This window comes from Haliotis rubra, unplaced genomic scaffold, assembly GCF_003918875.1.
Source record: "Haliotis rubra isolate DU_JTF1 unplaced genomic scaffold, ASM391887v1 Scf27, whole genome shotgun sequence".
Classification (NCBI taxonomy): Eukaryota; Metazoa; Mollusca; class Gastropoda; order Lepetellida; family Haliotidae; genus Haliotis; species Haliotis rubra.
This window is the reverse complement of record NW_025766780.1, coordinates 395,480-410,614: the sequence shown is the minus strand read 5'-3', so window position 1 is coordinate 410,614 and position 15,135 is coordinate 395,480. Positions and strand designations below refer to the sequence as shown.

Sequence of the window (15,135 nt, the reverse complement as noted above, 5' to 3'; positions counted from 1 at the left end):
TCCCAAAACAATTATACTGTAGTAAATTTAAACATACTACTTGTTTTTAACAGCAGCATATTATGTTATTTTGATTTATGGCTAGATTGTCAAACATAGCTAACATCTGAAGCAATGGTGTAAACCCAGCTAGGGTCTATGCAGGAAGCAAATGTACTGTAAGTCCCCATGGTCCCTTGTATGGTGATCTACGTTTAGTTGTTGGCAATCTATAGCCTGTTTTTATATTGTTTGTCATCTATATGTTAAAACATTTTAGATTTGATTACTAGTTTTAATGGGGTGGTGGAGGAGCCAAGTGGTTAAGGGGTTCGCTCGTCATGCCGAAGACCCGGGTTTGATTCCCCACATGGGTACAATGTGTGAAGCCCATTTTCACGTGTTCCCCGAGGTGATATTGCAGGAATATTGCTAAAAGCATCGAATAATCCAAACTCACTCGCTCACTACTAGTTTTAAATTTGTATCTGTGTTTTACTGTCCTTCCTTGACAGGATTTTAATTTTTACTTTCAATTGCTATAAATCTATAATTTGATTTAGTCACGATATGGCTGAATTATTGCCGATGTGACTCACTCACTCACTCTTTTTGACACCCAAAGTTCACACACCTGATATTGAAAATTGAAGAACGGTTGATTATTATCTAGCCTCTGAATGTTGTGGAAAACGGGTTAATTTCAACATAAACTGTGCGTAGGTCATACACGGCTTACAGAAAATCTGCATCTCCGCGCTGTGGGTATGCTGGAGACTGGAATGGCCCAAAATGAAGTGGACTGACAGCATCTATGACAGCATTACAAGTCTGCGATGCAGGAATGAGATCATGCGGTGTCATGTGCAGCCGTTCATTCAAGGACAGAGATTTAACTTCATGCCTGAGCGAGATAATACCTGTCCACTTGTCGCTCGTGTAGTGATAGATTTCCTGAGACAGCAGAACATTCCAGTACTCTCCTGTCCTGCTGTTTCAACGGACCTGTCCCTTATTGAGCACGCTTGGGATGAAATGGAGCAACGTTTATGTCAAGTCCAGATTCAATCATTGATGTTAGCTGAACTGGTACAAGTGTTGGTTCAGACATGGAACAACATTCCCCAAGCTTTCTTCAATTCTTAGTGTTGTCATTGTTGAATTTGTGAACTGACTTTTGAGAGCACATCTCTTCAAGGGTGTGTCACGATGCCTAGTGTCAAATCATACAGATTTCAATATTATCCTGTCAACAGTTAAACAGTGATTAAGAAAGACACCACAAATCATGTATTTATCTTTTTGCATTACAAAATGGCATAACATCAAATAATGCTCAGTTACTTTATTCCAGTAGTATAATGAAATACATTTAGACAAATGTTTATAAGTGTATAACAATGAATGATTACAAGCCAACAAAAGAAGAACTTCAAAACGCTGTCAAAGCATTTATGCACCAAGTCATTTGGGGAACACCGCTTTGTGTTAAGTAGAGGCACTGTGCAAACGTTGAATGAGATATTTTCTAAAGAATTAGAGATATTAAATGTTTGAAAAGTTTGTTCAAACAAAAGTTTGAAAAGTATTGGTCAAAATATTTTCAAATTTGGAAAATATCTACCTTGTCTAAGGAGAAGGTGCAGTGCAGAGAGGTTCCGATTTTTCAATTTGTTTAAATGTTAGTCAGTTTACATATTTTGAACTTAAAAAAACCCAAGGGAATTTTTGTTCAACCATTAATATTTGAATGGATTGTTTTCAAGTTTGGGAGTCAACCTCCATATGTATAGGAAAGATGCAGTGAAAAGTAATATTTTGAATTTTTTAATTTATTGTGAATTATCACATATTACATCTCTTGAACTCTGTAAAAAGTCCACCACATTTGTTCCACCAATAACTTGACGATCGTTTAATGGATTGTTTTCAGATTTGGGTAGTGACTTCATTGTTTATAGGAGACCGCCTCCATGGCGTAGTGGTTAGAGCGTCCGCCCGGAGAGCGGAAGGGCACAGGTTCAATCCCCGGCCGCGTCATACCAAAAGACGTTAAAATATGGTACTTGTTGGTCCCTGCCTGGCGCTCAGCATTAATGGGTACAACAAGGACTCGGAGTCAGTTTAATGTATCTGAGTTGGGTATTCATGCTTCACTGCGGCATGGTGTCTCAGTGGGCTAGCACTATAAATTTTTAAACTTATCCTATCTCACCGTATGCACCTTTCTTCTTCTACGACCATGTGTGGAAACGTGCTGTAGGCTAAGTTGAATCAAAAGTTATCTGGCCTCTGACCCCCCGACCTCTGCCCCTACTCCGATAGCAGTACCTGTCAATTATCTCAATAAGCGTGCAGATCGCTCAGATGATCACGTGACGGTCTGTGCCTGTCATTTCTCTTTCTTGTCGCTACACCGAGTGGACGTGTGTTGTTCTCTCAGTTAGACATTATTTGATTGTCAAGATGGGAAATAAATGGAATCAAAGTTCTTCTAAGAAATGCAAACACTGTGATCAGTGCAACAGCAACTTTTCCGCTGCTTCCACACGCTTTGTGTGTGAATTGTATAGGTTGTTGTAGTTGGTCACATCGGTGTTCTGATTGTTCACGCTTCAATGATGATTTTTCTGAATATTGACGGGTTGCATCTAGACGTAGATCGGACAGAGATTGGCATACAACTGCTGAAGGTCCTTCAACTTTTAAGCGTGCTATATTGGAACGCCGTTCGAAGAGAGCAGTTCGTTGATCTAAATCACTGTCCCCGGACGTAGATTTCTTAGAGGTGACCTCAGACTCCTACTTGAGCGAGTATCTCCGTCATCTCTTTCATCATCAAACGTCTAGTCCTGTCTCCAGACCAGTTATATCTCCTCCGAGAGTGGTAATGCTAACAACTGCTGCAGCACAGTCTTGGCCTTCTAACTTGGTGACGATATCACAGACTCCTCGTTTACCTCAGGTGGTTGTTTCCAGTGTGCCGCTTTGGTTGAGTGCTCCACGCCCCTCTGTTATGGTGGGTGTGCTTGGTGAAGCGTTCACTCTCATGCGGCAAGTGCAGTAATTTCGGCGCTTTCAACCACATGGATCAGTTCGTCAGGCATGACGATAGTATCCATTGCGGCGCTTTCACAGTGTATGAAATAAGCCAAAAGTCCAGTCAGACATCAGGGCTGGTAACATTTTGAAGCTGATGGACAAAATGGATTTAACCAGGCCAAATATGGTGAATTTACTCAGATGTATGGAACATCTGAAGTGTTTACCAGACCGTCGGGCTGGCTAGCTGTAAATGTAGACCGTCCGTCAGAAATCTAGACTGTCTCAGGCGGTCGGACAGGCCTTTTTTTTCATACACTGGCTTTCAACATCTTTCCCGTACCTTGCACTGCCTGTCTATGATCCACCGCCTAGTTCCAGTGTGCCGCTTACTACTAGAGCGGCACTTGTTGTCCATTCATCACTTTGTTTGTACCAATGCGTCGCTCTCGCTAGACGAGACCAGTGCATCGTTTCACTTCAGTTCACCGCTCTCGTTCGGTCCAACTCATTAGACCGATGCGCCGCATTTGATTGGATCAACACTTAAGCCCAGTGTGCCTTTTCGATTAGATCAACGCTTCAGACCAATGCCGTTTCCGATTGGAACAACGATTCAACCTAGTGAATTGTTGTTTGATCGGAACACCTTTTCAGTCCAGTACACCATTATTGTATGGTTTAGACAAGTGCATCGGTCTCGATTGACTCAGCACTTTAGATCACACTGCCGAACCGTATCATCTACCCGATCCAGATTGTCGAACCAACCAAGATCGCAGAACCAATCCTGATCGCAGCTCCATACCAGTTCGCCGCTCCTACAGTATTCACCGATCCGAATGTGTTCGCTGAAATGTCAGCATTCGCCGAATAATTTGGTTACCTCTATGCGCCTACTGAATCATCTGGTTACCTCTATGGGTGTTTTTTTCTGCTGTGAGTTTACCTTCAACACTTCTTCCAACTTCAGCGTTGATACCTCATTTTTACAGTTTTTACCGGTGCTCAGCTTGACTTTGGGGTTAGCTTCCCGATTCTGCATTGTCTATGTACGGACAGTGCGTTCACTCCAATGCGGTGCTTTCATTCTGTTCGGCGCTTCAGAGAGCTCCTTGGGTTTTTGATTGGCTCGTCTCTACACACTAGGTCAATGCACTGTTTTCAGTCCAGTGCGACTTCATTCACTTCCTTGTTATCTACTAGTGCGCTGATCGTATCCAGAGTGCCGTTTTACTCCAGTGCGCTGCTCTCTAAGTATCAACGCTTCCATCCAGCGCATCGTTTCTGCTGGTTGTATAGAGGTAGTAGTTATGTCAGTAGCGCAGGCCTCTACTTTACGACGGCAATTGACGATCCTGGATCTTTAAGATTCCTCCATCATCTACCTTCCGATCTTCACCTTCGATGAATGATTCGATTCACCGACTCTTCCCTTCGTCCTAGATATCAGCTCTACAACCACCCGGTTTGACATATCTGTCCAGAAACTGGTTGATGTTAAAGAAATGATGATGAGGATGACAAAACAGGCCATGTTTACACCCAGCGATACATCATAACGCTGCTTGGAGTTGTCTGTAGTAACCAGACTCAGTGAAGTGTCGTATAATATTCCTGAATATCAAGTTTGCCCGGTATCCCCAGTTTCTGCGTGTGGTATCAATGTTTGGTCAAGTAGCGAGCGTCCCTTAACACGGATGTTACGGGTTGGGACTCGCCCGGTTAACCGAAGACCGTGGTGTCCGGTTTTTTTGGTCACTATTGCATGTGGGAAGCGTTTGCAATGGCAGACTACTGTTTGTTAACCGTGGATTTTAGTGCCCTGACAGACTTGTCTTGGTCCTACGAAGCGGATAGCTATCCCAGCCTTTAATTGCCAGTGATGATGGACAGTGCCATTCCCGGTAAGAGTGATTATGTCGAGTTTCGTCAGTCAGCCGGGAGAAACAGTTTACCGAGGGTGCCAGACAGAATCGCCATGACGCTTTCACTTTGGCTGGGTTTACTAGGTTCTTAGCTTAAGGCCTCAGTTCAGAGGTCACTGAAGCTATGTCTGGACTTTTCTTAGGCATCGATGTTACTACCTTTGTATCCTTTATGAACGTTCCTGGGGTCACTGGTCTTTTTTTACCTCTGCCATTCCATCAACTTTACCAATGTTCTGGTAGACTGACGATCGCATGCATCGCTTCCACTAACTTTCTCACTCCATCTGGCGGACCAACACTTCATTTGGCGAACTATGCGTTCCTACGATCACTGTTCATACGGCCTTCATCACTCTGTGTACAATGTGTACGTTCCTGTAGGTTGACTGACATCTCCATGCCACAAACCTCCTACATTCAGCACTTCTTCAGTGCTGTCATGGTAGCTTGGCTACTCGAATGTATCCTATCATCAGTGGCAATAGTTGCTAGGCCTTCTGACGTCAGCTTAAGCCCCAACGTACAGAGGCCATCTCCAACTTCAACAGATACTGCGATTCTACTCTCGTATCTCGAGGTTGATAACTGAACCCAAAGGAATTGTTTCGCCTTCCAGAACTACTTCGTCCAATCCTTCAGGGTGGCCCGACGAACGGAAGGTCTGCGCTGGAGTTTTTTCTTGGTAGCCCTAGCACTCTCGCAACTCAGGACTCTTTGTCAGTGGCAAGAACTTCTGGGTCTGTTGACGTCAGCTCAAGCTTTGACTCTCAGGGGATAGCTTCAACTACGGCCTTTCCACATTTTTTTCTGGGTCAGCACATCAGGATTGGCGCCCCTCACGCATTGATCTCTCTTCCTCCAGCGCTCCATCTCTATCTCCAGTGGTGGTCTGATGGGTTGAATATTTACAGTGGAGTCTCTTTAAGGCCGTTTGCTCCAGTACATCGCCTGTACGTAGTCACCTTTCTACACGGATGGGGAGCTCACTTTCTCAATCAGCAAGTGGCAGGGTTGTGGTCTCCCGCAGACCGCACATGTCACATCAACTTTTGGAGCTCAGGGCAGTGATTCTTGCGATCACTCATTGGCATCACCTGTTACAATCAACCAAGCTTTTGTTTCGATCGGACTATGCTGTGATCGTGTGGGATCGAATGGGATCCACGGGGTCTCCTCAGCTTCTTTAGTGGACACAACAGTTTTTTCCACTTTGTGGACTCTTTCAACATCACGGTCCAGGCCAATCACATCCCAGGGTTGAAGTACGTCATTGCAGATGCTTTGTCCCGTCCGGTTCGTCCATACCCGATGGGGTGCAAACTGCATCCGCAGGTGTTCGAGACTCTGTGCCTTCCAATGTCTAACCTGACAGTGGATCTGTTTGCTTCCCGCTTCCATCACCTGCTTCCAATATTCGTTTCCCAGATCCCGGATTTATTGGCCTGGGAACACGATGTTCTAGCCATCCCTGGGATGACTTGAACGCGTATGCGTTTTCACCAGTGGCGCTACTTCCACGCATACTGCTCAAGTTACGCACGGCGCTGCGGTTGACACTGATTTTGGGTCACACCGTTTTGGCTCGTTAGTTTGTTCCTAACCTGCAAGACTTGGCCGACCCATTCCAGTACCACTTCCCGTCACGCCGATATTATGGTTCATCTTCATTCCGATCAGCTGCATGGTCTCTGCTCACACATAATTTTCACACCTGGTGCCTTTACTTGAATCGCTAACTGCAAAGGGATATTCCAAGCAAGTCGCTGTGGCGATTACCACGGCGCATTGAACTTCTACCAGGCCTCTCTGTGATGACTATGGAAGTATTTTGAAGCATTCTGCTAGACGAAGGGTATTATGGTCGCGGGAGTACCTCCAGCATGCTTGGACTTCCAAGGAATTGACGGGTTCCACCTTGTCTACATACCTGGCCATGCGTTACACAGTTATTGCGCCGGCTACGGGTGCAAAGGTGTCAACTGTCCCTGAGCTTCAGTCTCTCCTTAGATCTTACAAGTTGCTGATCAATCCCTTTACATGGTTTTTTAATCATCTCATGTCAGAGGAGTATGAACCTCTGGCAGAGAAGGGTTTCAAGCATGTCACATTTAAGTCTTTCTTCCTCCTGGCTCTTGCGACTGCTGCCTGCATCTCCAAGTTTCACGCACTGGATGTCTCCCAGTTGCGTTTCCAGAGGACCAGACATGTCAAAGCCCTCCCTGGTTGAAGTGGGATCTCTTGCCTGGACAGCCGGACAGACTATTCGCCTTCCCGCCTCTGTCTTCTATTTTGGGCCCTGACGACACCGAGAATCTTTCCCTATGTCCTTTTAACTGCCTCCATGGACCGTCATAGGTTACGCAAGAGACTGTTTATTTCTCTGTCATCTGCCTCATCTACAGAAGTCTCTTGTACCACACTGACCTTCGGGATGCGATCTACCATCCTTCATGCCTACGCCTGTGTCGACCTTCCTCTTCCTACTACGGCTAAAACCCTCATGAGACAAGAGCCTTGACCTCTACGATGGCACGACATAGAACTGTTTCCTTCAAGGCATCATGGAGGGTTGTTTTTTAAGTTTGGACTCGGTCTTCGTCTCACCCTACCATACCATGACTCGATAGACTGAGAGGCCAGTCTTGTGCTACATGAAGAGGTGGTCGACACTCCGCTTACTGACCTCTACTCTCTGAGCAATTAAGTCAGTGAAGTGTTGATTTCCGATTACCTGCGTGATTTTCGAAGCATTCCGCTCCTAAGTCCTTTCTCACCTTTGATAAGTTAGGGGGATTGGTACTGAACGTTAAACTAGTTGAGCAACTGGGCAATTCCTTCATTTCTTCAATTCTTTCACTGCCTTCCAGCATGTGTCTGTGGGGGGTAGTTTCGAAGCAGGGACTGGCCAGATTAAGATCCTCGACGTTAATTCACTGGGGTCACCTGATAAATCGCGGGGCGGCGGGGCCTACTCGCCAAACTGTGTCCTTTTGCTTGTCAAAAGTTGCGGCTGAAAACCACATTAATTCTGGATCGCCCACTCCCTAGAGTTTTTGTGCTGTGTAAGCCAAGGGGTTATCTGAAGCAACCCATCTCAAGTTTGGAGTTTGCATATCGGGAGTTGGTGCTTTCTCCTGGCCTCCTAGGGTAATGCGTCTTCACGGTTGTAAGTATTGACAGGGTAATCTGCGGCCCTCCTGCCAACCGTGGGATTATGCATACCGTGAGATAGGATAAGTGTAAAAATTTGAAAATTTTACCATAGATTGTATATTTATATACTTATCCTATCTCACGCGATGGATACCCACCTGACCTGCCCCACATCACAGATTACTGGAAGCTCCAAGACGAGAATGACGGTATCTACCCATAAGACAGACCTCCCAAAAGACAGACCGCTTAAAACAACACATTTTATGGTTGGTTGCATAAGGCTTAATTAAGCTGTACCCTTGATAATAATGGTATGTGCCCAGATAAAAAACCACAACATTAGGCATTAAATATAGTTTTATCAATTCATGTTATCAATTATGATTTTTGAATTAAGACGTATTGCATCAACATATATGTTCATATATATTTGGCAGATCACATTTACTTGTGAATATTATAAAAAATAATCATTTATATACATGCACCTATCAAACATATGAGACCAAGCACCATATTATTTTACATCACATGTTTGTCAGGGCACAGATAACACTTATCAGAAAGTCACTTGAACATCATCATTTTCTCCTTTCACCTTGTTCTTGGCATACAGGAAGCCATCTAGAAGGGTGATCAGAAAAAATGTCATAGGAAAACAGTCATGTGAAAAATAACTATTAGAAAATATCCTGTTCTCCAGTTATATACTTTGTTTATACTGAGTTTTATAAATACTATTTCACTTTCATCTTCAAATAATCTTAAGTACTAAAAACATCCTGTTCTCCAGTTATTTGAAAAAACTAACTCAACAACTGTTATAAAAACCTCTTCTCCAGATATTTATACTTTTATGATCTTGAGTGTTTTCTTTATGAACATGATGTAACTGGCCTCGAACATGTAAATAAGCTTATTGAGGTGAGCTTATGCATAGCATGAAGTTAGATGTCTGTGATGAAATTCATTTTTTATTAATTCTGTAAACATCCTACTATTGAAAAAATTGTTTATCTAATGAAAAGTGATTATTCACCGTTTAACTCTAAAGTTGCCAAATTTATCAAAACTGGTCTTTGTTCAATGTTATAATATGTATCAATATGCTGTATGTTCTCTGTGTCACTATATGTGATTTTTGAGAATACAATTTCGGTTCTATTCTGTTCTGTTCAGTAAAAGTATTGGTAATATGTTTTGAGAAGGGCACAGGAGATAGGAGTGTGTTGTTACTATACGTACCCTGTCGTGACTCTGGGTCAGCTCATTAATTAAATAGGGGTGGGCAGCATTGCTCAGCTAATTAGTGTACTCATTGAGTCTGTCTTATGGGAGGTCTGTCTTTTGGGAGTGAACCAGAATGACAGGCACAGACCGTCACGTGATCATCTGAGCGATCTGCACGCTTATTGAAATGATTGACAGGTACTGCTATCGGAGTAGGGGCAGAGATCGGGGGGTCAGAGGCCAGATAACTTTTGATTCAACTTAGCCTACAGCACGTTTCCACACATGGTCGTAGAAGAAGAAGAGAGGTGCATACCGTGAGATAGGATAAGTATATAAATATACAATTTATAGTAAAATTTTCAAAATCAGCATAAGTCTGGGCCAATACAAGCAGCCGCACATACACATACACACGCATACACGTCGTCATATGAGCAAAATATTCTCAAGCACGACGTTAAACCCTACAGATTCATCCATTTGTTAAAACCCCAACCACAATTGTGTCAGGAAAATAATCTGATCATGAAAGTTATTTTCTTCTTGTGAATAATTTTGCATTTCAGCCAAGGTCTTTTTTCTTCTTCTTGAAAGTGACATTTTTTTCTTAATTTCAGCATATCCCTCCTGTCCGCAATACCGTAGAAAAGAAAAAACAGAAGAAAAAGAAGAAAATGACAGTTAAAAGAGAACAAGAACCAACACGAATCAGCAGCTATGACTATCATTCATGGGACAAGTTTGATGTTGTAAGTCCATTTTCTATGTTATTTGAAGACAGTGTTTAGTATGTACTAATTCTTGATAATACAAAATACTAAACAGGTGCCATAATTCTTGTATTTTGGCAGCAAATTTTTCTTTCAACTCATCCAGCCATCATCCGGGACAGCTATCAGGAATCACCCTGGATAAAAAGGTTAATGGGATAAATCCCCCCTGTACCTAACAATAGGATTTTCAGTAAATATAACGTGATATTTTTAAACTTATCGTATCTCTTTTATTCGACTGTTGAGTGGAAACAAACTGTAAACAAAAGTTTCTGGCCTCTCTGGAACCCTTCACCCGAAAACTCACCCCTGGTCCCGCTTCTGGACAGCCTGGCAGTGCTCCTGAGAAGCATGCAGCCTGCTCTCTGGTTGGTCATGTGACTTCCCTTCCGATCGCTGATCCTTCTACCTTCGGCGCTTCATCACCACCTGCAGTGGTGGCTCGACAAGTTGAATGTTTGCGGAGGGGTCTCCTTGATGCCATTCACTCCCACTCATCATCTCTACGTAGAGGCGTCTCTACAAGGATGGGGTGCTCATCTTCAAGATCTGTGGTCATCCGACGAGCAGTCCTTCCACATCAACGAACTGGAGTTCAAGGCAGTCATCTTGGCTCAGGTCAACCAACCTTCTCATACGATCGGACAACTCAACATTGATGTGGTACATCAATCACCTGGGTTCAACAGGATCGTTGCACCTTCTCCACTGGGCTCTAACGTTCTTCCAACAGATCGACTTATTGGCCATCACTGCCAGAGCAGGTCACATTCCGGGAGTGAAGAACGTGATTACCTACTCTCTGTCCTTTTCAGTTCGCCCATCTCTGATAGAATGGAAGCTGCATCCACAGGATCTTCAAGACAATCTACCTTCCGATAACCAGCCCAGAGATAGATCTGCTTGTGACCAGATTCAACAACCAACTCCCCAGGTTTGTTTCACCAATCCCAGACGCCTTCACTTGGGATCACGATGCCCTAGTGATCTCTTGGGTCATCGAATACTACAGAAGCTACGGTCCACCAACAGGATAACCCTGGTTTTGGTCGCGCCTTACTGTGCGGCTAGGAGTTGGTTCATCTATCTGCTCAGCCAATCCAGACCCAGTACCTCTACCAAACCGAGACGATCTGCTGGTCCATCCATACTCAGATCAACTCCACAGGTTTCTGCAGACGTACCATCTTCACATCTGGCACATCTCCAGAGATCTTTGATTGCCAAGGGTTACTCAAGGAGAGTGGCGTCTGCTATTACTGCGGCTCATCTAACTTCTACACACGATCCCTATATGATGATAAGTGGAAGAAGTTCGAAGATTATTGCAGGTTGAAGGGCATTACATTGCCCAGGTTCTGCCCAGGTTGTTGCTGACTATATCCAATACCTACATATGTCTAGGAGATTAAAAGGGTCTACACTTGCCACGTATTTTGTAGCCATCAATATGGTGAAAGCCATGCCAGGAGCACTGAGATAGTAATAGTAATATTAATTGTCGGCTTATATAGTGCTCATATCTAGGCACATTGCAGGCGCGTAGGAGGCCAATTTTTTCGTGTAGGCCCGATAGGTTGCAAAGCTTTATATTAGATAGTATTGAGGGCTTACCCAGCCTTCTTAGCAATAATCATGTGTAAGCCCCGGGCTTTTTTTCACAATGGTAGCTACGCCCCTGCATTGCCTACTCACGACACTGTTGTGCTCTTGCAAGTTGGCTGATTAATCTAAATGGTTTTGGCCTCCAGCTTGGGAAATCTCCATTACACTTCGATATCTCATCTCCATTGACTACGAGCCTCGAGATGAGAAAAGTTTTGAGTGCATTAACTTTAAGATCTTTTTCCTGGTAGCCTTACCTACTTCGGCGGGCATTTTGGAACTCCACACTTTGGACGTCAACTGTGTACGTTTTGAACGAAAAAGGCATGGCAGAGTTTTTTCTGGGTCTCCGTTGGGATTTCATTGCGAAGAACCAACTGCCAGGACAACCAGATAAACTGTTTACCCTACCTGTGTTGTCCACTACCCTCTGGCCAATCACATCAAAGACCTCATGCTGTCAGAATCTACACTGCTGCGTCTCAAGACCATCGTAGGTTGTGTAAGCGCCTCTTCATCCTGCTCTCTACAGCTTTATCAGCGGAAGTCTCTCATACGACACTCGCCTTCTGGATGAGATCTATCACCTTACCGGTCACCGGTCTGCCTCCACCTGCTACGTCGAACCCTTAGAGACTCAGGCTTTGGCATCTACTACGGTGCTTCACAGCAACTGTTCCCTGACTTCCATCATGGGGGGATGTTTTTGGAAGTCACAGATGGTCTTCGCTTCCCACTACTTACGCGACCTGTCAGTCACCAATGTTGATGGACTTCATCAGTTCGGTATTGACGCAGCAACTATCATCGGCTGGAGTACGCAAATAGAGTGACATTCTTTTGCTTGCGAAGATTGTGTTATATTGTACAGAGTGAATAAAGATATATGGAAGTCCATTTGATTTTCATTCTACCTTCTTCTGGGAATTAGATCTACCTCACCTTGTTCTACACTTGGGCGTCGCAGTACAAGTCACTTGTGTGATTTATCTTGGCTGTGATTCATCTAAGCCTCTACTCTTACGAGCTATCAGGTCAGTGAAGCATGGATACTACTTCTCAGTGGATTTTGACGCTTTCTGCTCCAAGTTCCCAGACACATCAATCATCATGAGTGAGGATCACTCGATGTTGTCAGGTCCAACTGTGGGATAAGTACACTCCATGAGTTAGGATAAGTATTATAAATATACAATTTATAGTTAAAGTTTTCAAATTTCAAAAGAACATTTTAAAGAACGAATAAACTTTTGGTTTTTTTGTACTCTTTACCATTACATATAAAAGACTTGTGGTTAGTCTTAACACCAAATTCATTCTTAAAAAACTTATGGTTAATTAATATCGAGCGATTAAAAGTTGCCAAAAAGTCATCGGCTTAACTTTCGCCTGCCAACGAAACAGGAGACAGGTTACGTAACTCTGTCGCCAGAGCACTGCAGCGAACCAGAAGTGACGTTATATGAGGAAGGATTTTCAGTTTCTCGACGTCAACGAAGACATGCCAACAGGTAACCGTTATGACAACAAGCGATTTTGACAGAATCGTCCATGGAAACAAGTTGTAACTCGGAAGCTAGGCAAAGCAGGTGACAAGATTAAATGACAGTAGATTGTAAAAACATGAAGCTTTCATTTTTCACAACAATTGTCACGATTTCAGGTTTAGACAAACCTGTAAACAAGATAATTTACCCCCGGAAATGTACATGAATTCTACAGCACTCTTCAGATGCATACCTCACATTACGTCACAGAGACACGCCCATCTGATTGGTTCAAATTTTGTACACGGGAGAGAATTGTGCACTGTTGTCAAAATGGTCGATGTAAGTTAAGTAAATGTCGAAATGAGTATATTTAATGACAGGGTTTCATTTATAACGATGCCAATAAATGATTTATGTATTCGTACCCCGTAGAGTATATGTTATCTTTAATAAAACATAACAGACATTCTATCAGAAAAAGGTTTCATGCATCAACATCTTTGATTATCAGACCACATGGGTACAATGTGTGAAGCCCATTTTCTGGTGTCCCCTGTCATGATATTACTGGAATACTGCTAAAAGCAGCATAAAACCATACTCACTCAACTCAATTAATTATCAGAATTGTGATTGCAGCAAAAGACACAGAACAACATTCTGTTATTGTTATGACATATTGTAATATACCCCTGTGTAAAAACATTTGAAATTCATCGACTGTGACATCCATTACGACTTCCGATTTGTCAAAAAAAAGCTTCTTACACACCAGTGGCAATTTTGAGAAAATAGATATTACAACAACAAAAAAAACTTTAGTTGATACCAATAAACAGGGATGAGAATTTTCCGCGGATCCGCGTAATTCCAGGAATTTGTTCAGAATGTGCTTCAGGAGATTTAAAGTTTTTTTATGGTTGCTGTGTTCATGATATTGTCATTTCTGAGCCAGTTTTAAAGGTCTAAAATGCCTACATATCAGGAGCTTCGGGGGGCTTCACCCCCCTTGTCCCTTCACCAGGTGCCGCCCCGGACCCGGCTAGTTTTCAGATCCCCAGCTATCAATGGTAGTTTACCAACTCTTGCATATCTTACTAGATATGTGCGATGCCACACATGCTTACGGTTGCATCAAGGATGTATACAATTACAAATATTGTGATTTTTTTTTCATCATCTGCATTATTTAGCTTTTGAATTGTTTTGTTCAGGTGTAAATAAGTTCGGATTCTGCTTTTGAGCGTGTATTTTCAAACATTTATCTTGTCTTGTCACCTAAAAAAATAGCAAGTTAGGCCATGCCCTCACGTGTCACTGCTGTCAAGAATGTAATATAAAATGATCATACCAGACCCAGATGTAAAAACTTAACGTAAAATATAACGCAATATGTAAAAGATTAACGCCAAATGTAAAAAATGTCTTTAACGCAATATGTAAACACCTAATGCTAAATGTAAAAACAATTTTTAACGCAATTTGTAAAAGATTAACGGAATCTGTAACAGCTGTATTGTTGTTTATTGTTTTGTCGAATGAAATTCATTTTTTCAGAAACTTTACTTTATTGTTTTTCAAAATAACTAAGCTATTGCAATATTTCTGACAAAATTAACCTCATTTCTAACTTAATTTATATCTGATCTTTTGGGTCGTTTAACATCAAAGTAAAGCCGAAAAATTGTGTAATATACATGTACAGTCAGCTCTCGTTAATCCGACACTCATTAATCCGACAATCACGTTAATCCGACATGAAATTAGGGAACCATTTAAAACAGTGATAATTACTCTCGTTAATCCGACATTCTCGCATTCTGACTCCGACACACCAATCTAGCAACCGATCATTGTAAATACATTGTAAAAACATTCGTTAATCCGACAATCAACACAGCCGGTCGGATGATCCGACCGTATACA

General features: G+C 42.7%; 1 protein-coding gene across 2 annotated transcripts in view; it reads left to right on the top strand.

The window, feature by feature from the left end:
• LOC124280549 (RNA polymerase II-associated protein 3-like) overlaps nt 1-15,135 on the top strand; it is a 416,551-nt gene that overhangs the window by 49,121 nt on the left and 352,295 nt on the right. For both annotated transcript variants that reach the window (XM_046716497.1, XM_046716498.1), the window contains one exon: nt 9,959-10,090. In XM_046716497.1, coding sequence (XP_046572453.1) covers nt 10,059-10,090 — 32 coding nt within the window. In that variant the 5' untranslated portion in view covers nt 9,959-10,058. Of the gene's footprint in view, nt 1-9,958; nt 10,091-15,135 lie in introns of those variants that run through there.